The sequence below is a fragment of the Calidris pugnax genome, unplaced genomic scaffold (assembly GCF_001431845.1).
Source record: "Calidris pugnax isolate Ruff unplaced genomic scaffold, ASM143184v1 scaffold24, whole genome shotgun sequence".
NCBI lineage: Eukaryota > Metazoa > Chordata > Aves > Charadriiformes > Scolopacidae > Calidris > Calidris pugnax.
The window spans coordinates 33,884,288-33,910,585 of record NW_015090922.1 but is presented as its reverse complement, the minus strand read 5'-3'; the positions used below and the strand labels follow the sequence as shown (position 1 = coordinate 33,910,585).

General features: G+C 36.8%; 1 protein-coding gene across 6 annotated transcripts in view; it reads right to left on the bottom strand.

Annotated features, from left to right (window-relative positions):
- UTRN (utrophin) overlaps positions 1 to 26,298 on the bottom strand; it is a 379,666-nt gene that overhangs the window by 22,517 nt on the left and 330,851 nt on the right. For 4 of the 6 annotated variants that reach the window (XM_014950829.1, XM_014950828.1, XM_014950832.1 and 1 more), the window contains 8 exons: positions 26,031 to 26,232; positions 20,513 to 20,598; positions 16,805 to 16,962; positions 14,292 to 14,458; positions 11,695 to 11,806; positions 4,049 to 4,185; positions 2,351 to 2,389; positions 2,044 to 2,109 (listed from right to left, as the gene is read on the bottom strand). In XM_014950829.1, the coding sequence (XP_014806315.1) occupies positions 2,044 to 2,109; positions 2,351 to 2,389; positions 4,049 to 4,185; positions 11,695 to 11,806; positions 14,292 to 14,458; positions 16,805 to 16,962; positions 20,513 to 20,598; positions 26,031 to 26,232 (967 nt within the window). The remainder of the gene's footprint in view (positions 1 to 2,043; positions 2,110 to 2,350; positions 2,390 to 4,048; positions 4,186 to 11,694; positions 11,807 to 14,291; positions 14,459 to 16,804; positions 16,963 to 20,512; positions 20,599 to 26,030; positions 26,233 to 26,298) is intronic. The other 2 variants (XM_014950830.1, XM_014950834.1) reach the window with 1 other exon arrangement.

Below are 26,298 nucleotides of genomic sequence, written 5' to 3'. Positions count from 1 at the left end.
ACAGACATCTTCAAACTTCCTGTTAAAAGGAGTGTGCAAGGTCCTAAAGAAGTGGTGTCTTCTTTTAGCATGGAGCAAGCTTGCCCATCTGTACATTTGTTCATATTGCTCAGGGTTGACAAAGAATAAGCAAAGGCACACACAGGGTGAAGTTGTCTTTGATTTCCTCGTCCCACCATAGTTGGGGTGGGACGTGCTCCAACACCTCCCCTGAAGGGAAGGACAAGCTCCTAAGTGACTAGAGACCTTCAGATAATGTCAGCTCCAGTGCATCTCAAACAGATCTAGTTCATGGTGAGTAGCAAGAGTGAGTTAGATGCTTACAAGTTAACTTAGTAATGCTGCTTATCTCAGCACCTTTAAGTATTTGATTAAACATAGCTTTTGAAATTAATCTTCTTAGACCCATTGTCACATTGGGAAGTAGCACAAAGCCCATATATTTCAGAGAGAAGAGCCTGCTCTGAATTTCTTGGCCAGTAACAGATACCCTGTCTCACAAATACAAATACTACCATGGTCATCATGTTTTCAATCTCCATCATTTAGTGAGAATTTGCTTGGAATAACATGTGGAGCCAGGAGATAACCCTGATCATGGAGCAGAGGGAGACAGGGAAGGTACTCTAAGAGTTGCAAAGAGCCTTCAAGGCAGGATACAAACTGAAAGCCAAGAAAGGGAATTACAAGCAACAACAGAACAGGGAGATGGTACTTGCACTAGGGGACTTTGTTAACAGAAAACTGAGAGCTGAATGTTTTTTAATCTGTGGCAATAAAGGTTCTAAGACTGATGTACTGTTCTTGCTGGGCACAGTTGTATTAAGGAAGCCCTGGTAATATTTACTGAAAGCAGCTTAACTGATAAAATCAAGCAAACAAAACGTATTTACTAATTTGTATGTGAAATATATATAATAACAGATCCAACTAGAAAGCACACAATAAAAATTATATGAAATATACAGAAGGAGTAATGTCTTCATTTTTAGATTTTATTACTAGAGGTTAAAAACATTTTGAATAGCTTTAGATAGTTGACTGATGCAGTAATTAGTATTTTTTAAGTGTGTGGTTTTGTTAACCAACTTCCACACAGAATAGGTACAGATGTAGCTTTGCATCCTGAAAGATAAAGAAAAAAAAAGAAAAATATGGAGGGCAACACTAGGCAGCTGTCCAGGGTTGAATTCCTCCCCATTTTTCCCCTGCTGCAAAGATCATCTCTTGGGTATCCCAGGTATTTAACAAACTGTTTTGAAGCTTTTTTACAGTGCCCGTAAGTATGAATTCAGTTATCTTAAACGTAAGCTCTGAATTTTTATTCAAAAAGCTGAAAAAGTTACCATTGTTTATCAGTTATGGAGATAGATACAATAATAAAAACACCAAAAGCTATTTTAGTTCCCATGGTAATATGGATCAATTTCTTTCTTGCCTAAAATTTGGGTGGTGTTACTTGTTTTTGAGAGGGTACCTCTGGTTAGTGCTTAACTATCACCAGCTCTGAATGTACAGAAAAGAGTTCAACAAAACACTGAAGCGCTTAGATGGACTTGGCAGAATAGACATTTTATCATTAAAGGACTAGGGTGAATCTCTAAAAGACAGAACACAAAACATTTGTAATTATTACACGCTCTGCTAAAAGTCAATGGTAATGGATAGTGTCAACCTACCACAAAAGAAAATGAAAACCTATGTCTAAAATCCTACAAGGAAAAATTATATACCAAACAAGTTCAGCTGATTTCCAAAGGTTAAAAATTAAGAAACAAAAGGAAACCACCACATTTTAGAAATAATTCACAGCAATTCTGCAATGGTTTCTATTCTGTATGACAGACGGCAGATTTAATGCCTCTACTTTACCTTTAATATGACTGTATTCAGAAGCTGATGATTTAAAAACATTTGACTTACTTCTGAGTACAGAGAATTATCTCTTTTTAATAAATAATATCCAGCCAGTAGAGTATATTAAAATCTGCAGGAATCAATCACAAAAGGCAGTGTACCGGTGAGACACTGTGCATCTCTTACCTAGTAGCATACTGTTCTATCCTGGAGTGTGTGTCATCATGAAACAGCTGGGGAGACTGGGAGGGACTAGTTTGAGAAAAAAAAGAAAAAAAAAAAAGGTGTCTAAAGCAATTCATGATACAGACAACATTATTTTTAAAGTAAGTTAGACTGATGACAAATAAATAAAATCACAATATTGCCGAGGGGGTTATTGCTTTGGGTCAGCCATGCCCTGTAGCTCATGCACATCAGATTAGCAGCAGCTAAGCTAAAGGAAACAACCAGTACACTAAGCTTTCCAGACAACGGGGTTCTCCATACTCACTCATATTGCTCTGGCCACATACTGATGAGAGTGATAGGACTGTAAGAAAGACAAAAAAAACAGGAAAAAAAGAGAGAAAGAAAGAAAGAAACTATGAAACCAAAACTTCAGTGCCATTTAAGCAAGAGAAAGCTGGAGAAACACAAAATATTTTAACCATCAACCCACCCACATTATTTGAATCGGCAACAATTGATGTAGAAAAGAGACAGCAACAGATCCTGCCGTGTATCATGGAGAGACAGGAGACTAACCTACCTACTTCATTTTGTTAAATAAAAATCGATTTTTTTAAAAATACCAAATCAGTGTTATTGATTGAACTGCGCTTTGTAAACCATAATCAGTTCATTTAAATTCTGCTCAAATACTGGAGCTTTCCTTTTAAACTTATTAGAAAATGTATTTACAAAAAAAAAAAAAAGGGAAAAAAACAGGACTGACAACAAAAACCTCACTATAAGTTGAAGTTATCAATGCTTTTTTTCCTACAGCATAAAAATAATCAGAGGTAATACTTACTGTATCACCTTCTGACACTTGAATAAGTATCTAGGATTTTTAATTTTTTTATTTTTTCATTTAAAGGAACGTGTTACTGAGTTTTGCCACCTGCAGGGGAGAGAACCAACCCCAACAGTTTCCTCAGCATGATGCTGGCAATTTACCTGTCTATTTCCCACATGCCTGGACCAGGAGAGTTTTACCCTGACCTGTGATTACAGTTCTGACATTCCAATCTCTGACCACATTGCCAAACTTTCATCACATCAAAACAGCTTTGCTTTCCTGTGTTGGTGATGGTTTTTTTGTTTGTTTTTAAATACAGACCAGCTGAAGACTGCCCCGGTGAGCAACATTTTAACACCTCAACGTGCGTTGCTCCCTTAGAAGCCAGGCCATCAATAACGCCAGTTTTCAGATTACTTCCTTGGGTTTCTTAAACAGGTAGTGAGCAAGTTTTGTTTGTTTATTTTAAATAAAATGTATAGTCCTCTGGTCATGAAAAGAGGGCATGGACAATGGCTGTTGCATGCAAGCAGGACATACACGTAGAAGCACCACATTTGCCATCGGTAGCTAAAGCCGTGCTGTGTTCAGGGGATGCTGTCGTACCGCAGACTCCAGGATGTCAAGGAGAGTCAATCCATGAAACTACTTCTAGCACCCTGTCAACACATCTTAATTTTTCTTTTTTATGAGGGTCCTTTGCTGACAGCTACCAAGTAACTAAATAAAGTGTCATAATTCTGCCAGCACCGTGAGTAACATTGTGGAGGCACTGAGAGTGCTCTCTTTTATTAGGGCACCTATATTTCTGAAGCCTGTAGGAATCTAATTAGCTAAGAGATTTCTAACCCCAGGGACTTTGAGATAACCAAATAAGCAGTGCAGTTCCCAAAACCTAGTCTCCCCAAAGCTATGAGAGTGTTCAATGTAAAACAAGCCATTCAGCCCCTTCCAACATTACCTGCTAAAGTCCATGGCTTTATGATAAAATCCTTACAAAAATCAAAGTATAAAATATGTTACTTCTTCAAAAACAGGCAAGATTGCAAATAATGCAAAACAACTCATAGAAAATAATACAGCACAATGGCCTACAGCTGCTGTTGATTATTTCTCAAGTTTCTGCTTTTTGTTTTTAATGGAATAGGCTGGTGGCCCTAGGAGCAATTACTCTGTAATTAAGCTTACGTCTCCAGGTTGTCACCCTCCAATACTGTTTGCACAGGTAGGTAGCCAAGGCGGGGATGCTTTGCAAAATACTTCTTTGACCGGAACTTGTTCTTCAGCACCTTCGTGAAGTCCCGTACATCTTCCCCAGATGTTGTCTTAAAAGAAATTAAATTGAACATTGTTAAACAGCATTGACATAATAGTGTTGCTAGTGTCCCGAAAAAGGATACAAGGAAGAACTTCAAAATGTTAATAATGTTAAAATTGCCTTTTTAGTGGCCTGAAATATGGTACAATAATAATGGTAATGCATCTACAAATTCTCTTCTATTGGAAAAAAACAGCAAGGCTTCAAATTCCCAGCAACAAATGTATTGGATTTACCAATTACTTTATAAATTAGAGAAAAACTGAAACAGGTGAACACTTATAACCAGTCTTACAAGCCACAAAAATTTAATTTTTCAGGAAAAAAAAGGCAAGTCAGTTTGCCAGATACAAGGGATGCTCTTAGCCATTGAAAGCAATCTTGACAGTGTACTCATACACAGGAAGCTTGTGGCTCGTGCTACAGACAGAAAAACCTTGTAACAGCTCTGCTGAAAAAATACAGCTTACAGTAATGGCTTTGTTTAAGTTAAGAAAAAAAAAAAAAGCTAACACAACCCTGTCTTCTTACAAGTTTCTGCCACTGTCTGTATCAGTCCAGACAGATGAAGTGGCAGCCATTGTCCAGGCACCGTTCAAAAGCACAGTCAGAGGCAAGCCTGGTAATAACAATCAGTGCCTGAAGTAATGAACTCACAGACTGATTCAGTCGCCTACTTACTACTGCAGGCAAAGATTAGTACAAAAATTAGCCACAAGATTCTGCAAGTCTAAATTTACAAGCTACAATCAGCAACTACCACCCTGCTCCAGTGGTGTTTTTACTGGTCCCCCCAGCCTCTTCCAAAACCATTGAGTGCTTTGCCCCATCTCTCACCCCCATATGAAATTCATTGTATTCTTTAGAACAGAATTAAAACTGATGCAACTGTTTTTAAAAATCAGTTTAACTGGAAATAATCACAGCAATAATGGCAGCACTGCTTTGGTAATACTATTCAATTAACTTCTGTTACAAAAGCTGGGATAAAAGTAAAATGTGCAGGCATAAAATACAAGGTGAAAATGGCAATAAAGAGATCTGCAGGAAGAAACAATAGTAACCAGTATGCCTTTAAAGTATATGTGCTTACTGACTCTACCGAGTACTAAAACAGAATGGTCCCCATCACACGTAACAGTCACTATTAAGCATTTCCTCTTGGAACTGCAGTAAAGAAAAAGAGGCCATTCACCTCCTGCATTAGCTGAAGATTTGCAATGGCTTCTACAGATTTCCAGGCCAAAATTTCCTGCAATAAACTACAGATTGAATTTCTGTACCCTCAACTTTGGGAGAGGACTGTTAGCAAAAGATGCCGAAGTGGATGGATATCCATAGGGAAAACACAGTCAAAGACTTCTCAGTTTTGTAAATTTTTCCATTGTGTACTACAATGAGACCTGCAGGTCAGGCAAACTATTCTCTGATTTTATTATCTATTGTCAAAACATAAAAATACTTCCCTATTTGCCTTTGTATTTTAATGTATGTATAATACATGCAGTTACAAACTCTGTAATGCTGATCAGACAAGCAATAAAAATTGTAGATAAACTGATGGTAAGAGTTTCCCATGTGTGGCTTTTAGAAGTAGCAACAAACTGCGTAAATTTGGGATTAAGAGGTGTTCGAACCCCCAAATTTTAACTGATCAGACAAGCAATAAAAATTGTAGATAATCAAACTGATGGTTAGAGTTTCCCATATGTGGCTTTTAGAAGTAGCAACAAACTGCATAAATTTGGGATTAAGGGGTGTTTGAACCCCCAAATTTTAATACAGGTAGATTCAGGAGGGCTCACAAAATGATTTTCAGAAAGCGTCTGCTCCAATCACTGCATCATCCAAACACGGAATGTGAGGCAGCCCAAAGGGCTGCTTTTTCTCACGCCACAGTAACTCCAGCAGATGGAACTCTGTCCCAAGGCCAAGGAATTAAAGTTTTAGTACCTACACATTGCAGAAATAAAAGCCTACTGAGATGCCAAACTTTTCCTCTGGTGTATTCTTTACTTGGTATGACAGCCTGACCCAGTTCCTTGGAAAGACTAATACAACAGTGTACTGACTGAGGACAATAAGTACTAACCAGTGAAATTTGAGCAGATACACTTAGAAGTATTTCTTCTATGTTTTTTGCATATAACCAGATAGCTATTCTTCTCAAGGCAAAGAGTAATCTGTGAACTCCACAGCTGGAAGCGATGTTCTGCATGTGAAATAGCCAGATTCAACCATTCTTGCTGCTTTCTTTCACCTTCCCCACAGAACAATCTCATTTTGCTAACAGGGAAATGTCATGCTCGCTGCACTGATAAGCACGTCAAGACGAAAACACTGACTGACTTACGTCAGTTTGTTGCTTAAAAAACACTGAGGCTGCTTAATGTTCAGGAATGTATCTGTCTTCTCTGGATGTCGGTAGCAATTATATTTTCAGATGACTTACCTAGAGCAGAAGACTTAACAGGCACTATTGCAGATAAGCTTTATTGTGCCTGGCAAAAAAATTCAGTCTAGGCTGAACTATCATTCAACCAATAATTTCTGATGTCTTGCCTATCACATTCTGAGCTCTTTCAGGGAAATAAAATTCTGGTCATCTGGAAGATGAAGGGGCTAACCTTTGCTGCCATCATTGTGTATAGAAAGGCTGAAAAAAACACCAGTTCCCAAAATAAGGGGCTGTGCAAGGTGAGTGTAGTGGCACAGAACTACAGAAATCAATTATATTTTTATTGAGGTCAGGAAGTAACACTACTTGCAATAAGAAAATTTTCAGAACTGCTGATTTGACATCTGTGCATTACCCCAGAAAAGCTACTTTTAAGGTTTTACTGTGGAATATAGGAGTTGCAAAGTGGAAACAGCTCAGAGAACAAAAAACTGATGCAGTAACTATTTCTATCTGAAATTCAAAGGACCCATTGGTACAGAAAACCACATTAATATAACACACTACTGAGAGAACTTCCATTCCAAAAAAGGTAAAAATAAATCACATAGGTACTTATTTAAGAGTATTCCTGAATTAGATACTAGGGAAATATTTCAAAATTTTTACACATCCCTGTGTAAAATTTTACATAAAAAATCCTATTCCTCCATCTTTTCAGAGAAAGGCTATTTAAAGGTGAAAAAGTAACTACAATGACTTTCTAATACTTAGAGAAAGTAATGTTTTCACCCTACCCATATCTCTTAATCTTGAATGAAAGAAAAAAGACATAACTAAAGCCATTATCATGAATTTTTTGCATTTCCAGCCCCAAGAAAACTAAATTGCAAGCTAGGGTGATTGCTTAATGGCATTACAGATTACAATTCAATGACTACACATAACTATCAGGTAGAAAAACCCCTATTCTCAAATTATGAAGCAATTCTCACCTGATGCAAACATCACGAAACTTATTAAAATAGAGAATCCTGCCGTTGCAAATTTAGCTTTAAAAACGGATTCCTTAAGCCACTGTCCAAATTATTTTAAATTTAAGTAGAAGTAACTGAGATTCTGAGAAATCCCTTCAAACACTAGACTGAACTGCTCACCACAAGACAATTAAAAGGCCTTCCCTCCATCTGTGACTAAGCTCCAGTTCTAAATGTCAGATTTAGTAACCAGGAAAACATTTTTTTCCAAAATTATTGCTAGTATTATTGATATTAATGCACTAATACACATTAAAAGTAAGAGACAGAAGCTAGGTTTTATTAAAGCAGTTTGATAAGGACATGTATTTGTACTCTGCTTTGCAACACAGGTCACAAAAGTAACATTTTAACATCAACAGTCTTTGAATTTGGTTGAAAAGATAGAGTAGATGCACTCTTCCTATTCAGGCCATCTGTACCGTAATATAATGGATTCTAAGAACAATTCATTGGCCTTTGGTACCTTCTTTTTATTTATTTATTTTTTATTTCATAGACCCAGCTCTATGCTATTTTTTGGGCATTATTCTATTTAAAAATATAAGCTATTCTAATTTACCGCAAAGAATTTTGCAATTGTTGACTATTATAATGCATTGAATGAGTACAATATTTAGAGAGGTTTAGCAACAAATTAGTAGACCAACCATAGTGCAGTATTACAAATAGTAGCACAAAATAAGAATGGATTCTTTTTATGAAATCAATTCTTTATTCCTGACCTAATTCAGATGAGATTAGTTAAAATGGATTGCATGCAGGTACTGCTTATAGGAGTCAAAGGGGCATATAAGAAGTTGGTTCATATAACGGCTCATTTCCTTTTACAGAAATGGAGTTAGCAGAGTGTACTTACAGCAGGACCTAAGAAAAATTCCAACTCCCATATTCAGCTTCCAAATTAATGGAGATCAATGCTGAACATCTAATTTTAAGTGTCACCTAAATTATATGTAATCTCTTTTATTCTGCTCTACTTTAAACTGCCCCAATTTCCTTTCTTTACCTCCTATACACTTGCTTTCCTTCACTCACTTTAACCAATAATGTTCTCTTATCCCACACTGGATTCACCTCATTCCTCCCATATTTCATGGAAAGAAAGGACTTTTGCCTTAGGTTACCTTATTATACACTTAATATTGTTTTGAAACTATGTTCTTTTTTCAGGGGGAATAGAAATCTTCATTGTAATACAAGCTGTCCCTAGTCCAGGGAGGATCCCAGCCATTTCCAGAATATATTTTCCTGTACAACAAACTTTAGTTGTAAATGAAATGGCTCACAGTTACATAAAGGGAACGTGTTTAACAAGAACTGAAAAACCCTGTCAGATATCAAATCTAATGCTTCAGACAAAACCCAGAAGTCATCAGAAATGTACCATCCTGTCCTAGGGACAGCACCGTACTCCATATCAGATGTAATCTGTATTTAAAAAACGTAACAGGAAGGGTATCTTATTTTGTGAACTGGCAGAATTATATATTTTGACACAATTTACACCTTCATTTGTGAATTTTCTGTATATTATAGGCATTAACAAAGACCATTTCTGTTCCATGACCATGATCTAAACTAAAGATGAGGTTTGAGAGAAGTTTATAGGGGAAAAAAAAGTCAATCTAAGAAAAATACATCTCAAATGTAGAGATCAACGTAACTAAACAATCAGTATCACCATATTTTTAATGATGTCTAATAAAGGAAAGAAAACACTACAGAATTCCAGATCCTGAGGTTTAGAACAATCATATGGGTATGGGGAAAACTGGGCCTATGTCACAGCATGAAAACAGTATAAAACAGAACCAGAGATGTGTGAAAAAATATTTTAAAAAATAATAAACTTCAACCCAAACCTATTTTGAACATTACTGATTCTAAGAATAAATATCAGGATTCAGGAAAACACAGAACTTTTTCTTATCAGGTACTCTTATAAATTAGTCTCACAGCTGCTACCATACCAAGATTTCTTATTACTTTTATATTCTTATGCAAATAAGAATATAAAATAGTAACATAAGCTCTGCTATACCTTGAAATCTGACATCTAATCATGTCCAGATCCCTGACCTGCAGAGTCTAAATCCTGACCTGATGACTGTTATATATAGACTACCCAGCTGCAGCTATTAAAAAATTATAATTATTCAAGACTGGTTGATTTTCATTTTCTTTTTCTTAATACTTGTGACTGACCTACAAATCAGGCATGCATTCGTGAAACAATAGAGTTAATGATTTTTAGGCGAAATTAGCATCATCTATATCAATTGTTGCAGATAGATATCCTCAGGTTAAGTGTCAATGAAATTGCTAATATGGGCTTCCAATCACGTAATGTAGAAAAAACCACCACCACCAATCAAATAATTTAAAAAAGAAGAAATCAAAACCATAGAAAGCCACACAAATAAGAACAGAGACTTTCTGATGGTAAAAAACAATAATCCTGTTGTATAAATAAAGTTACAGGACAGGCAATACTCTGAATTATGCCAAGGATATTTCTATGCCCAGGCAGCAATACAGATGGAACATCTGTTTGCACATCTTCAATTGCAATAAGAAAATACTAGACTGTATGTCAAGAAACATATCAAATCTGTAGCTAAAGTAGATAAAGAATCCGTATTGCAGACAAATATTAGAGACCTTTTTTATATTCAACACATTCATTGCTGTTATGTAAAATTATGTATCTAGCACATGCGACATTTTTTCCCCCGTCTAAATATCTGCTGTAATTTCAAAACATAGTGCTTAAACAGTCAATAAGTGTTTTAAGAAGGTGAGAAAGAAATAAACGGTGACAGAATATGACAAAAAATTAGAATTAGCTGAAAATCAACAAATGTACTTCAAAAAATGTATTCAGAATGTAGCCTGGCATGCTAATTTATCAATCTAATCCTTACATTAGGTTACAGTATTAATGAAAATAAAATGAAAACATAACTCATGGTTCCTTCTGATCATAATGAAGTGAAAGCACTACTTAATAAAATCTGAATTCTGTTATGGAAGACACATTGGATGAAAAAAAGTAGAAAAACACAGGTAATAAGCCCAACTACTGTAGCAAAAGACAATCAAATAACTCCGTGATTTTTTGCTAGTAAAAGAACGTAAAAAACCTTGTAACACTAGTGGAAATCAGCTCTATTTCATTAACTCTTGTTACATTGTGGTCTGAATTTGTTTTTCTGTGCACACAGTCCTTTCACCGCTTCTTTTTAAATAACATACCAATTATCCATCAATTTATTTGTGACAGCGTTAAAATTCATAAGAATGCAAACAACTATTGGATTAAAAAAAATGAAAGTAGTATTTGTAAGAAGGAAGTTACCCACTCCTTCACTTAAAGGCTCCCAGAAGCTTCCTTCAAAAAATTGTGTTTGAAATTTCATTAGGAAAATATGTTGTAAAAATATTTTTTTTTAGCTATTGCAGGCAAACCTCTCACCCCATTTTTGGCTAGAAACTGTCAATTCTGTTTATTTTTTTCCAGCTACACACCAATTTTTAAATATGCCAGTAAACAGTAATTACTCAGGAGAATAAAACATGACATATTTCCAACCACGTTTTCATGAAGCAAGCAAAATCTTGGACCTGAAAGCAAAGATCATGCCCCTTTGAAAACATCGAAGTGCATTACTAGAATATTATATACTCCTTACTATGGTATAGCAATAGTAGGGTGAGTCCTATTCCTCTGACATGTTCTCACCCTTATAGTGTGTCTGCATGTGCAAGTATACAAGTACTGCAATTATGTTTAATATTCCAGCTTTATTTTTAGAAAACAAAAGTGCAGTTCAAGTTCTCTCCCAGGTGAAGGCCTCTACCCGTTTCTGTAGAATCTGAACACTGCCCATATAAACTCAGCAGCACCAGCAAAGTCCCTCATGACTTCCAAAGAGAAAGACAGGAGGAAAGGCCCTACTAATATGAAAAAGAAATCCTGGCAGATTATCTAGGCGACAAAAGATTATTAAAAAAAAATATAGACCTCAAATAATGTGAAAACCAATCCCTTAGGAACGGTCAGTAAATTGGTACTCACGGGTATGCAATACTCCACCATTGGGTAATGCAATTTATGCCCCTTTGCTGTGCGGCCAGAAAAGAAGCAGCTCTGACAGACATCATAGTTGAAATGTTTTAAGCTCCGGTACCTATGGGGACATTAAACAAAGTGATTAGAGCTTCCTGAGTTTACTTCTAATATTTACTTGTTATTAAGCCTCACGAGGCAAATTATTCTCTGAAATGGTGTCATGTGCTTTTCAGCAGCAGCAGCAGCCCAAGGACATAGGGAGTTTGCTGGGATCAATTTAGGAAGGACGGTGAAGCGCGGGGGTGTGAGACGGGGACATGGCACAGCCAACACTCCTCACAGCCACACACCCAGGGGCACAAGTGTCACTGCAGCAGCTGCCTGGGACACAGGAGACCCACAGCCCTCCTAGTCCACCTCACGCAACCTTCCTGTGCTGCACAGGTCACCCCACTGGGTGTTCAAAGCAAATTCCTGCCTCCTACAGCCATAGAGAAAACCCATGTCAATCATCTGTTGCCCAAGTTGCTTTGAAACAGAAAAATCTTACTGGCATCAGCTTCATACATGGAGTGTGAAGAGTTTATAATTCTGGAAGTTCAAACTGACTTAAAACTATATTGCTTTATTTTTTCTTTTGCTCTCTTTAGTATTCAGATGGTATCTCAGGAAAAGCATTTATAATCCAGACTGGTTTATTTTTATATGTTTTTATATTTACCAGTCAGTTTTACATCCTTTTGATGCTCAGAAATTCTAAACACATTTCAGAAAATAAAACTCTTGAGAATTCATTAATTATAAAAATTACATAAAATTAAGTTTAAAAAAGACATTGATTGATTTCTTTTTTTTTTTTTAATAGCATGTATATGTATAAACAAGGTTACAAACTTATAAAGTACCCTTTGTATTAAATGTAGGCACCAGGAGCATGATTTTTTTTTCATTTTTCTTTTTTAACTAAAGCTGACTGCAGGAACAATTCAACTCCAGATTCCGCCCACTGTTTTTTATAGTATGGTCGTTCTGACTGGATGAGGTTATATCATTTGTATGAAACTGAGTTAACTGAATGAAATTAAATAGCTACTGAATAGTTAAAGTTTAAATTAAATTGCTTCCTGAGCGCAGTTTTCTGTACCAATCCATGCTTTTCCCCTGCTGAGTTTTATGTTTTGCTTTGCAAGACAATATATGTCTATAAATGTAAAGGTTCACTTTTAAGGATGCTGATGCAACGGTTTATTATCTTTACTCAGAGCCTGTTTATCTAATGGCCACATCTACCTTCCGCTAGGATGCTAGATGCTTTTGTTCTTGCAGATCTCTAACTTCATTGTAAAAATTATTTAGAATGAGCCATTCTTTTGTCTGTCTTTCTCTTCTTTTCTATCTCTATACTCTCCTTCTCCACACAAAATACTTCAGTACAGAAAGGATTTATCAGCCCCAACTTAGGCATCTAAAAGATATCTGAGCTGGAGCTCTGTCACGCTATGCTCCCTCAAGCATTAATTAAGAAAAGGAATTTCATGTTCTCTTAAGTCAGGCAACAGATTTGATCAGATTAATTACTTTTGGAAGTACTCGCATATCTATATTTATAGTAAAAGAAGAGGGTTGCTCAATCTTATAAGACTGACTACTACCAGTATGCCTAAAACTAGGTAAGATGGATCTGACCTCAGGATTCCTGTTTTTATCCTTTAAAACAACAGAGAGGAAACGAAACAGAAAGCATGGGGAACAAAAATTACTCATCTGCCTAGATACCTAAAGAAAAGTCTTAAAATCACTTACAAGAATCTTTGTATCATTCTTAAATAATACACTCGACTTTGTGACCACAGCAGAGGAAAAAGCCAGTTATGTTTAGCTCAAGTCCTTATTTTCCCCTTTACCCCCACCATTTTATACACCAGAGCAATCAATTCACAAATGCATGTTGGTTGTATCAGTAGTCACTAAGGGTATCTCATGCCCCATGATGATAATTCATAGTAAAATCATACAGTTTAGGAGGATAATATGAAGAATATCCCTTTTCCTTTTAGAATTCACAGCTTCCTTTGAACAGATGAAATTTAGATTACATTCCATATTTCAGAGAGGAACTGTGCAAGTCTCATCACATTAACATATCAATGTTTGGTTTGTGCTAAGCCAGGGAGAATCGCCGTTGAAGGGTGTTTAATATTGCCTGCCATGAGCTAGTTTCCCAAGCCTTATGCAGGACAGCAGCCAGCCAGCCCACTTTTTTTTTTTTTTTTTACTAATCAGCTCCTTTTGATCTTGTGATTACAGAACACGCGGGATGCATTTATACTCCTGTTGCTACCTATTGGATCCACCGATGCCAAAACATGGGATGAGAGCCCACCCCGACACCTGCCAGTCCATCGGCTGTTTGACAGCCAGCGATGCTGCAGAAGCCAGAAACACACTGGCTCGGGCCACGTTGTGGCCTCGTCATGGGCTGCAGATCCCATCTTAAAGCAGGAAAATGGTGGAAAAACAAATAGAAAGAACTGCGCTTGTTGGACGACGTAAAAGTGTGGATATTTTCAGAGAAATCTTGCACCCAGCTCCCCTCCTCTTACCTGAAGCCAACAATCGGACACTCTTTACAGATGTTGCACTTGGCCTGATGTTTTGCTGTTTCTGCAGCTGCCACGCGGTGTAGAACTGGTAGCCATACCATAGACTGTGGCTCTAGGCGCATCCAATCTATAAATTGCTTTACAGTTATTTCTGGCTTATTGTGGTTCTGTGGAGAGAAAAAAAAAACACCCCCATCCACATAAAAATAAAAGTAACGCAACACACACAAGCAGATTTTCCTTAGGATTCAATTAAATAAAAACAAACAACAACCTGCACCAACCCTTTCCATGCCAGGCTAATGTAAAACTGTTACAGGACACAAGAAACAACCTTGATCAAAATGCAAATAAAGAGAAGAATTCAGTAAGAATACAAAGGATTAAACAGCTGTGATAGAGTAGACAGACGGTACAAAGACGGAGCACATAGTAAAGGAGTAATGGAGTCCATATTAAAGCCATCTTTGAACTGAAAGGACTTGAGAAGGAAGTAAGGGAGCATGAAAGCATGTTCTGCATTACAGACATGCTATAGACATGGTTTTCTTTTGAATTAAGATCAATGCCAGACTGCTAAAAGTCAGTAGCGCTTGCTTGTGTCTACTAACCTCCATGAGACTTGTGCAATTCTTTTCATTGTATTCTAAGCACATGGTATTCTTTCAAGCTAGCACATTAAACAAACACACAAATGAACAGGTAAATAAATAAATACTGAGAGAGAAATCTGCCACTTACAGAGAATCACTGCAAGAATATAGCAGAGCTAATGTATTAGTATGAATGTTTTAAGAAGCAAACAAACAGGCTTCCACGTTCTCTTAAGTTGTAACCACCAGAGGAGCCTGGCTGTAAAGATATATTTATCAAGTTTGTCAGCAATAAGAACAAAGGTCATCTTTCTGAGCTCACTAAAAGTAATAGAACACAATTTAAAATGAAAGTTATTCTTAAATGGTAACACATGACGAGAAGTAACACTAGGCTTCTTAACCTATTCATAGTTCTAGTCAATTTCTGTCAGCAAAAGGAAAAAAGAAAAAAGAAATTACGTGTAGCATGAAAAAAAAAAGAATAATGTGCTTTCCCCACAAGCAAAATACTTTTTTTTTTTTAACTTGAGATACCTGTCAAGCAACATTAATACACTGTATTAATGACCAGAGACTGAACTTGAGCTATTTATGTGAGAGAAGGGATGCAACCTCATCATCAGTATAATCGTAATATCACATCATGTGTTTAAACACTACCTTGCTAACACCCCTGGAAGATGGGGCAGATCCTTGAAGGACATAAAGATCATTTCCTGTGTAACAGAAAGTCTGTCACTAATAAATGAAATATTTATTTCAGTATGACTTCAACTATTTCAGGCAGTGAAGTGAAGTGTCAAGCACCATCCCTTAGTGTCTGAAGCAACAATTTTAATACCTCACAGGAAGTTTTACATAGGTAGCTGGTCACACCAACTTCCATAAGTATCTACCAAATTATTCATTCATTCTGGACAAAAACTCTTCCAATTCCAACCATCACAGGTTCCTGAAATGAATCTAATAGTCTGAAAAAAGCTAGCACAACTGAATTTGTCAAAGCACTGGACGAAAACATAGAAATATCTATGAAAGAATTGCAAAAGAATAATGCTCTAGAAGTTCACCGTAACACTTAATACTTGATTCAATAAAATCAGAAATATTAAGGTCAGTAGTTTTATATATAGCATAGTGAATTTTTAATCCATATATAATTTCTGACAATGCTCAAAGCAGCCACTTTCACAGAAATAACACACTCAAGCAGTATAGATATCACCAACAAACAGTCAGAGCCTTAGGCATCCTTGATAAAGTTTGAGTTCGGTTGTGTTCAATTACGACATCCTCTTTTTAATTCTCATCTTCTTTAAACAGACAGACGCTCCTTGCAGCCTCATTAACCCCCTGCATGTAGCGTGGAGCTGAACAGCAGGCTGCAAGACAGCTTTATTCCATGTTCTGATCTGCTGCATAAAGGCTCACGATATATAAACAACTATTCTTGAAGCTTCATGCAACCGCAAGCTCTTTCGTCAGTAAAATAATGCGAAATAATTTCCTGAAGCACAAGGTCAAAAATTACTATCAACATCATTCCCTTGTTCTGTTGAGATCGCATCTTGTTCCAGCAGGGAAAAGCACGTTGTTCTCACAGTATCAGGTTGCTTTGAGGCTGCTACAAAATTTTTTAACAGCTTTCAGAGCAGCCAATATTGTCAAAAGCAAAGATTTATATATTCTTTTTGCTAAAAAGTAATTTGTTTGATCCTCTCCTAAACCATAAACCATCTTTTACAGCTGCATTTTCACAATAACTTCTCACGTAGAGTTGCAGGAGCATATCCATTTCTGCTTAAGCACTCAATGGATGTTTTTAAATTCCTCTCTTCTTTTTACACCGTATAAAAGCGAATCTTAAGACTTCAGACGGAAGGGTTTTTTTCACCTGGGGGGTCTTTGTTATCTTACCTGCTGGAAGCAGCTGCGCACGCTGGGTTCAATGTTGCTGCCACCGAAGGCTGCCACTTCCCCGAGCTGCCGCGGGATCTGGATGGCGTCGTGAAGCAGAAGACCCAGCTGCCGCTGGTCGCACATCTCTGTGGGGCCTGCCACCTCCTTGAAGAGGTCTGAAACAGCAACGAGAGGCACCGGCTCATTTCACTGCCACATACACCCCATTTTACTTAGTAAAGCTGCAGCTCAAGCTTTTACATTTTTATAATCTAGACGGGGTTACAGATGGCCACTGTCCCATTCACAACAGTTTACCCTCATCTAATATTGATTACTTTGACAACGTTTCCTTGATCTGTAACTATACAAATGAGAAAAGTAAGGCCAAATGAATGAAACTGTACAGCTTCTTAGGGCATCCCTTGATAAAACTGTACATTGCAGCTCCTGTTTTACCTAGGAGCAGCTGTGTGACAAAAGTGACATCACGTAATCAGAACAGCTTTTTGGTGTAATTCATTATTCCTACATTGCCCCTCTAATATTTATTAAGTTTTCTGTGTTATCACAGGGGAAGAAGGAAATAATATTTCAGAAATCCCCATCTTATGTTAAAGTCTATTCCATCCTTCAGTTGGTTGGGGACAGAAGCACAGTTTGTTCTGAACTGAGAGCAGAAATTAGCACAAGTCACAGCTGGCCATATGAAATAGCTTAAAGCAAGAGCAGCAGCCAGCAAGACAACTCAAGCTTAACATTAATCACATTTGCTTCCCAGATAACCATGTCTCCTTCCACAGCCTTTCCCTTTACTGATTCCCTTTTCCTAAGGCAGGTGTCCAAGTCCCACAGTGTAAGTGAATGTTTTGGGATGACTGTAACAATAGAAAGAATTGAGGCTGAAAGGGATCAAGAAAATTGTTCCAGATACAGACACTTACTGAGAAAAAAGACATTGCTTGTACCTACTTAAGAGTCACAGGAAAGCGTTAAACTAATAGGCCTGTTCTAATGTGTTTTCTTAACACATTTCTTTGATTGGATATTTTTAATTGTTAAAACTTTCAGCTAGAATTTTTAACGCATTTCTGCCAACAATCCTTCATTTATGAACTTTGTAGCTGTGTACATCAATATTTAGTCAGAAGATTAATCTCTCCTGAAAATATCTTAAACAGTCAGTTCATCTCAAGTATTTTTAAGTTCTGTGATTGGTCTAAATTACAGAAGAAATGGAAGTGAATTCTTTGTGTTCACTCCAGTTGGTTTTTACATTCTCTTTTTGCACTCAGTGGCTGACTTGGATTTAAAGCTCCAAGTAATCTTTAAAAAAAAAAAAAAAAGATTAAAAAATCCATTTATACTCTTCCCCTACTTTTCACGTTTCCACCAGGACCACCATTTATAGATTAGAAATAAATGAAATTTGAAAATTCAGTCTGGCCACTTCTGATTGAGAAACAGACAAGCTTTGTTCAGAAACACTCAGGAGAAACTCTTTTATTTCACTCTGTAAATTGTTTTGCTCTTCATTTGGAGCAACTGTCAAGCTTTGTCAGCATGCTTCTGAAAGTCTGGCCATACTTTTTTTTCTTGGCAAAGAGGCAGAAGAAAGGATTTTCACAAAATAGAAATCCAGCTGACTGAATTAATGTTTAGAGTTTCTGGTATTTTTCTCACCCCTTTCTTGCCCAGTCAAACAAATGCTACAGCAGCCTCAGTACTTAGTGGTGAGAAAAAAACTCCATGGACAACAGTGGTGACAGAATTAGTACTGCACGGCTGCAGGCTTGTCCTGGCAGTCCCAGATCATGGCTAGCTTCTTCAGCTGCAGTTGGAAGAGTTTCCCAATTTCTAAGAGTCATTTTAAAACACTTGATAGGATAAAAAAAAAAAAATAAATCTGCCTGTTTGCATCAGTTGGCACTAAAAGAACAATTCATTAACCGCTGTAGCTGGGAGGAAGATGAAGTAATTTTGCAAGTGATGTGGCAGGAGAGGGAATAGGGAGAGTGATCAGCTTGGGTTGAACCAATTAGCAAATACCTTTGAAGAGCTCAAACTCCTCCAAAACACTCCACTTAAAAAACAAATAAAACTTAACACTGGCAGCTGTGCCATAACTGGTAAGTGTCTAAGTGCAAGGGAGTGCAAGGGATTAAGCTGATAAAAGTGTCCCTGTCATGCTTTTGGATCAAGGTCGACTAACTCTCGCTCCCAGAAGAGACAGGAACAATGTGAGAGTTAAGGTAGGCTCTGGGATCATTTCCAATAGGCAGCTCCTACGTGCCCTACCTTGTTTTGGGGAGTAAGGAGGGCATAACATAGATACAGCAAACCAGGTCATTGGCCTCACCAACAAAAAGAGGTCCTGGACTATTTGCTCTACAAGCACAGATGTCACCAGGTTACAGCAACTCAATTACATTTGCAGGTCCATTTTTATTCATGGGAGCATCCAGGTGTGTGCTTGAAGTTAAGCATGCCTTTAAACACTTTCAAGAATAGGCATTCTTTAATTGAGGCTTCAATGTTTCTTTTAAAGTAATTGGGACTTTTTTAATTAAAGATTCATTCTCATGTCAAGCCTAAAGTCTAGCATCTTAAAAAGAAGCTTAATTAAAATCACAGAAATTTGTCTGGTAAAACATATTTAAAAATGTGTCAAGTAAAAAGATTATACCTATACTGTAAATGAATGTACAGTTAACAGCATTCCTATTTTATTGGAAATGAATGTGATGAAAGGTGTCTGTCAAAAACAAATAGAAAAATATAAAAAGGCTTCACATTAAAGAAAGCAAAAAGAACAAACACTGGATTTCTTCCAAAAGGTAAGAGAAAGATGAAGGCCAATTGTACTGGTAAACTGTCAGTTTACCATACTATTTCATAAACCCAGTTTCTCAGCAGCCCAGAAATACCAGGGCAAATACAGTCTCTATACATTTTACACATGCTTCCAAAATGTGTCAAGGAACTGCTGCAAAGAGTAATAATTTTCAGATGATGTGCAGAATAAATAACCATCCATCACCTAGGATGCTCTTATATAGTGCTTACTCTCTTGTTCTGTATTTGTCAGGAGGTTTTACCACAAAGTTACTCAATTCTATTCTGATCTGCAATTATTTCTGTGAAATATTTTTATGCTACTTAGTATTTCTCAAGCCTGTGAGATTACTGCAATCAACATAATTTAAACTTTCTTTGTACAATTCTGACAGGAAGCACAGATACTGGAAAACTATTTTCAGAGTTCAAATCAGCTTTCTCATGGACCACAAAATATAATTGCTGGATTTTTATGTATTTCCTTGCTTTATCAGACATATAAATCTGTTTCAAATAACATAAAATTACTTGATTTCTTCCCTAAACCATACAAACACATGTTTAAAAAAAGAGAAGACGACCAGTCATACAGAATACTTTTCTAGCTTCTGCACAGTTACATTCTCCTTCTGCTTTTGGGGAGCACAATACTGTCTATTACGGTGATGCATAATTGACATTAATACCTTCTGGTCAGGATATAAATCTGACTTTCTCCATTGTCATTGATGACAATGAAAAACAGCAATTCCATTTTACTTAGAAAAAAACTGTCTTCCTTACAGGCATGAGAAATATTTTACTACAAATTTTGCCACAATGTGTATTGTTATTGTACATGACTTAATTATATGATGTAAGAATTTTATAAAACACATTCTTCCTTACATCTGTACTTCTCTTCCAGAAGGCCCTTAGAAAGAGACATCAAGCCAATTTTCAGGGACTGCACTCGAATTTTTCCAGTTCGGCCACTGAAATTATAAAGATAAGACAATTTAATACAGTTTAATTTCATTTCATTCCAATTCAAGTCTATTCAAAATGCAAAGGCATTGGTGAGTTCTACTTCAAATACATTTCAAATCTCGAAACAAATTAACACGACAAATCACATTAAGAATACTTCCCTTACAAAATCTCAACTCGCCTTCTAAGTGGTTTACATGTCAAAACAGCTCGTATTACTCCAAAAGGGCAGACATTTAGCTCTGCAAAGCCCTCAATATGATTTAATAATGTGATATACACAGAAAAAAATATATCAACAGACAGCAGGAAAGCCTATTACCCAGTGTGAAACACAGGGATTTCAAAATAAAACCAAGTTTTCATGTCACAGTAATTCATCACTTCTTTTCACTTCAATTTTCCTATTTATTTAAAGGAAAGTTGAAAATGTTCTGATATACATGTATATCAGGACATAAACGGTCAGCCACATGCAGTAATTAAACGATGTGGAGCTGTTGTTCTTTTCAAGCAATGTGGCTTCAGGCCCATCTTGCCCAACATGAAAAAAAAAAAATCCCCAAACCCAAAACCCCAGACATCCAACGTTAAGAAACTTGATAACAGATAAGTGGGTACCAAAGCAAGTGATTTTAAACCTGCAAGAAAAACACTTTTCAAAAAGATAAAACCCAAAGCAATAAAACCACGGTACATGGAAAAGGACTATTTTAAAGTTCAAAAGATCAGTGCAGGAACACATTCTTAAAAGATCTGACGATACCTTATTTCAAAGACCAAAAAACACCATGCAATTCATTTTCAGATGAGACATGGCAAACAAATAATGAATAAAATTGTATATACCATACACAAACCCCTGCATTTAAGGTCAGCTGGGTCCTCCACCAGCCAGTAAGACAATACTAAAATTAATACCACCCCAAACATTAATTTGGTCCCCTCTGTCATGCAGAAGTGATATATCCTTTAATTACTTCTCGAGTGGTTATTAGATATCTCTTTCTGGCCTATCCATTCAACATATGGTCTGCTGTCTGATTTACTTCACAAATGGTTGTGCTGAATACAAAATTATTAATTTACTCCTGGGCTTTCAGTAAATTAGCTAAGCACCTTGAAAATATTAATGCATTTGTCTTCACAACCATCACCTAATCTAGCAAGACTAGACAGCATTATCTTCTCTATTCCACAAGCTGGAACAGATATACAGAGAAATTATTGCCAAATTAATCAAAAACACCCATTACTTTTACTGCCTAGTTTGAAAATCAGGACCCAATTTTCCACAATATTATAGAAGCACCACCTATTTTATACATTCAAGCTGAGCTTCAAATTACCTCTTTCAATCACAGACACGACATCATTTTGGCATACTTTAACACGTAAATGGCTCATTTTGCAACCTTGACAAAGTTCTCTCAACATTCTTTCCTGTGTAAGGTTGTCTGTTTTTTAACTTTGTATTCAATGGAAAAACAAAGCAGAACATTCATTTAGGTTTGATTTAACTCAAGACCGACTTGAGTATTTGTTTATTAAAGGCAGGAATTCAGAAAAACTTTGCAGCTAAAAGATCAGGGGATGTATGTGGAGGCTTCAAACTTTTCCAAATTTCAGCAGATTGTTATAAGGGCTGTGAAAAACTTCCTTCACACAAAAAGCATTTCCTCAATAAATTATAAAAAAGAATTACAAAGCCTGCAGTATTACATTTTTCTCAAGGGCAACATATTTTTCCCTAGCCTCTTCCTTCAAAACAACTAAATATAAGCACTGGAATTCTATACCAGTAAAAAATTCCACACCAAACCCAAACTAAAACCCCTCACTAAACGTACAGACTTTGTAGTATAGACTCTTCCAGTTCAATTGTTTGTGTTTTCTCAGCTTAGAGAGTCATAAAACCACTGGCAATATTAAGTACATGAGATTTCAGACAGGACTACACAATAAGGATGACTGGCAAATCAACAGAAAACAAGATAGGCAATACCAAGTCAAAAGGAAAAACCTATGTCCTGCAAGGAAGGGGGGCAACACCATGAAAACATCAGGTGCTAACAAGGAACATTGGAAAACTAATAAAATAAGCCCCCTTTACTTCTGACTTACGTTAAAGAGCTCTCAAGCCTGGTCAGTGTTGACACTACAATTAAGGACTACCAAGGACAGTAGCCATCAGTTACCTACATAACCCAGCAGCAGGAGGCAGCCAGGCAGATCTCTGAAGGTCCCCACAGATGTCTCCTCTTGATGAGCCACAGAGTGAGTCAAATGAGCCTATTTTCCTGCCCTACAGTGGGCCAAGTCCTTCTTAGAGCACGTCTTACTACTACCACAGCCTGCCAAGCTGCTCTGACAGAGTCCTCTATGAATCAAAAGAGCTATCATCAACACAGGGAACTCAACTGGAGTGTATGTAGAAAATTTCCGTCAGCTACTGTCAAAAGCCAGGCATAAAGTTAAGGCTGACTGAAGAGGTCTCTCACCCTTCTCATTCCTCAGAAGTTCAGACTTTGCTGAACCTAACACGCTCATAAGGCCTGGGATATTAACTCAACCTGCTGTTAGAATTTGCCAGGTGTGTAAGTGCAACAATAAATCACAAAGTTGTAATTCTTCAGGGGAAGCCTGGGTCGTAGAGAATGATCACGAATGACAGCTTTGATCATATGGAAAAGGTTAGCATACGTGCAACAGCATAGATAGCCTTCCTAGACTAAAGAAATTAAATCTGAAAGAATGCATTGAGAAAAGTATCCTAACATCACAAAAAATCAAGAAAATTTAAAGCAGAAATGTAAGAAGTCAGATAAACGTTGCATGACTTTAACACAGTGCATGTAAAAGTTTCTTTACGCACATTGGCTAATTTTGATTCAAATAATGAGTCATCGCCCACAATTAGTACATGTCGTCTATATTATGTATGACAGACTTCAAAATATCTAAACCAACTCATTTCAAGGGGTGCTGAGTTATTCCATTAGTACTGAAAGCTATCAATCCATTTCATATAAATGACTTCTGGAGATTTCAGCAGATTTGACAGTAAATAGTCTGGAACAATAACCACCAGCTATCGCTTTTGGATGATTTAAACATAGGTCTGGCCAAAGGATTCCATAGAGCAAACCATTTCCTTCACAGCTCTCATTGTAAAATGCAATGTGTTTATTCATAATTTCATTTGAAAAAAAAATAAATATATCTCTGGGTTAACAAAACCAAGAAAATTTCACTTTGGAAGGTGTTTACAGGGCAGATGTTGCTGTCTGGAACAACCTTTGAGTCCTTGAAGAAGTAAAAGTCACCGAGAAAATTTAATGTTTCTCTCCTCTACCCAGCTTGAAGAATGAATCATTCCTGACGTGTCGGAAAATACCAGAACACAACAGACTTGCTTACTACATCTAAAAATAAATTGGTTCTTTTTAAGGGCCAAAGACATCTGTAGGTAAGTCTGAAGAACTACCCAGTTTGCCATCAATCTGTGAATCAGTAATTAAATCTCAGGCTAATAGCATGCGACTAACAGATGGTTTTTGTAGGCAGTTTAACAATTTGAAACATTGTATATGTACAACACCAGTGCAATAAACAATGGAAATGCCAACACACAAATTAGTTCTTTCCTAAAGGCCAATTTAAAAAAAAAAAAAAAGCAGCTCAAAATTGGTGCCTGTTCTTTCAGCTCCCCCCCACACCCCATAGTGGATTTGAAAAGGGAGCAAGGAAATATACTGTAAAAGGTAATTTTATCTCAGAAAACCTTCATCCTCCATTTTTCAAAGTTTGACTGAAGATTAAAATTTCATCAGCTTGAAGAATTATCTACACTAAAGCTTTCAACAAAATAATCAAGGGGAAATGGGAGCAACAGGAAACGTTATTGAAAGAAAGGTTTGTTGCTCACTACGTGCATTTTAAATATGAACAGATTAAACAACTATCTTCTAACTGGAGTTACAAAGCAAAGGTAAACTGAAGAAAATATAATGGATTTGTGATCAATCTGAATAAACCCAACCAGTAACTACAAAATTTTCTCTGACATTATTAAGTTTCTCATTCTAAATTACCAGTAACATTTAAGTCAAGCAACCCACTTGATCTACTGCTCTATTTGCAAGTGATGTGTTTATTCACCAACAATACAGAGCTCTGCAAAATAAAAATAATTGCAGGAAGAAGCCCCAGTCATTATTTGATGGGCTTTCCAATTTTCCAGCAGTAACGATGAGAAGTCCAACTAACAGAAATGTCACAATATTAAACAGCACTATTTGAATGCCAAAGCATAATAGGTAGCTGGCACATAAATGATGAATGGTTGTACTTTTTTTCACTCCTTCCCTCTCCCCTACCACAATATTTAAATTAAAAATAACAAAAAATAAAATACCCACAAAGTATAGGACTACTGGCGTGTAATCCTCTGGGGGAAAAAAAGCAAAAAAGCTATGAACTGTTAGAATTTGGCACTGATTAAGTGAGTGAACATAGTGAAGATAACGCATACATCATGAAGCTCTCATTTACAAAGCCAGGTATAAGAATTTCTATCGTTATTCAAGAAAGCCCCACAAGGAGCTGCTGGCGTGGACTTTTGCATGTCCTCTAAGAATCAGTGCTCTCTCTGGAAATAGCGGACAGGCATTTAAACAAACCCCCAAGTTCTTACTGGAAGCATCCTGAAACATTCTTGAGGCAAACTCAGGACCCACCAGGGAAATGCAGTTTTGCTGCCAGGAGGGCAGGTGGATCACACAGCACCAGCACTCAGAAGTGACACAAGGCAGGAGCTGGAAGTGAGTCGGGAGCAGGACACCGCTCAGCCTCCAGGATCACCGGGGCTTTAGGGCTGAGATCAAAACAGCCACAGGATTCAGGACAGGGAGCTCAGCCAGGATTATGGCCTGCAAGTAACTAAGTGTAAAGTAAATAACAAAACTGTCCTCACCTGTGGCAGAAATAGGATCTGGTACAAATAGCAAACAATTTGGGCAATTTGAAACATTTACACTAGGAACACAGCTAAAGCAGCACATTCAATTCTCTACTCACATATACACTCACTGAAACCCTTTCAATATTTCTTTAGTAAGCAACATAACGTTAGTTCAGTGGATCTAAGCAGGACAGCATAAGAAACATGTCATTTCAAGCAACTGCATTTTCATTGCTGAGTCAAAATTATCTAAAGATACGACTTTTTATTAAAGAGCTTCTTAAGCTTTATCATTTTTCTATTATCATTAACATTTCCTCAAGAAAGTAACTCAGAAAAGATATACAACAGTCCAATAAGTCTAGCATTTTTGATAAGTGAAAAAAATTACCCATTCTGTCTCCATGGTTTATACTTTGGTATGCTACATTAAATTCCTGGGATACGCACTGTGAATAATGACTTGTTACTTACCTATCATATACATTGAGTAGCCAGTTAAGACACATGTCTACACAGAGAGGAACATTGACCATATCTTTGTGTTTCTCTTCAAGTCCACTGTAGATGGTAGTGAGACAGCTGATCACATCCTGGACACCAACCAGCTGGTCATTTTGATTCAACTTGTGCTGTTTAAAAACTTCACTTGTTGTGTTCAGGTCCAACAGGTCCACTAACAACAAGTAATAAAAAAAAAAATTAAGAAAAAAAAAAAGAAAAAGGAAAAGAAAAAGATAAA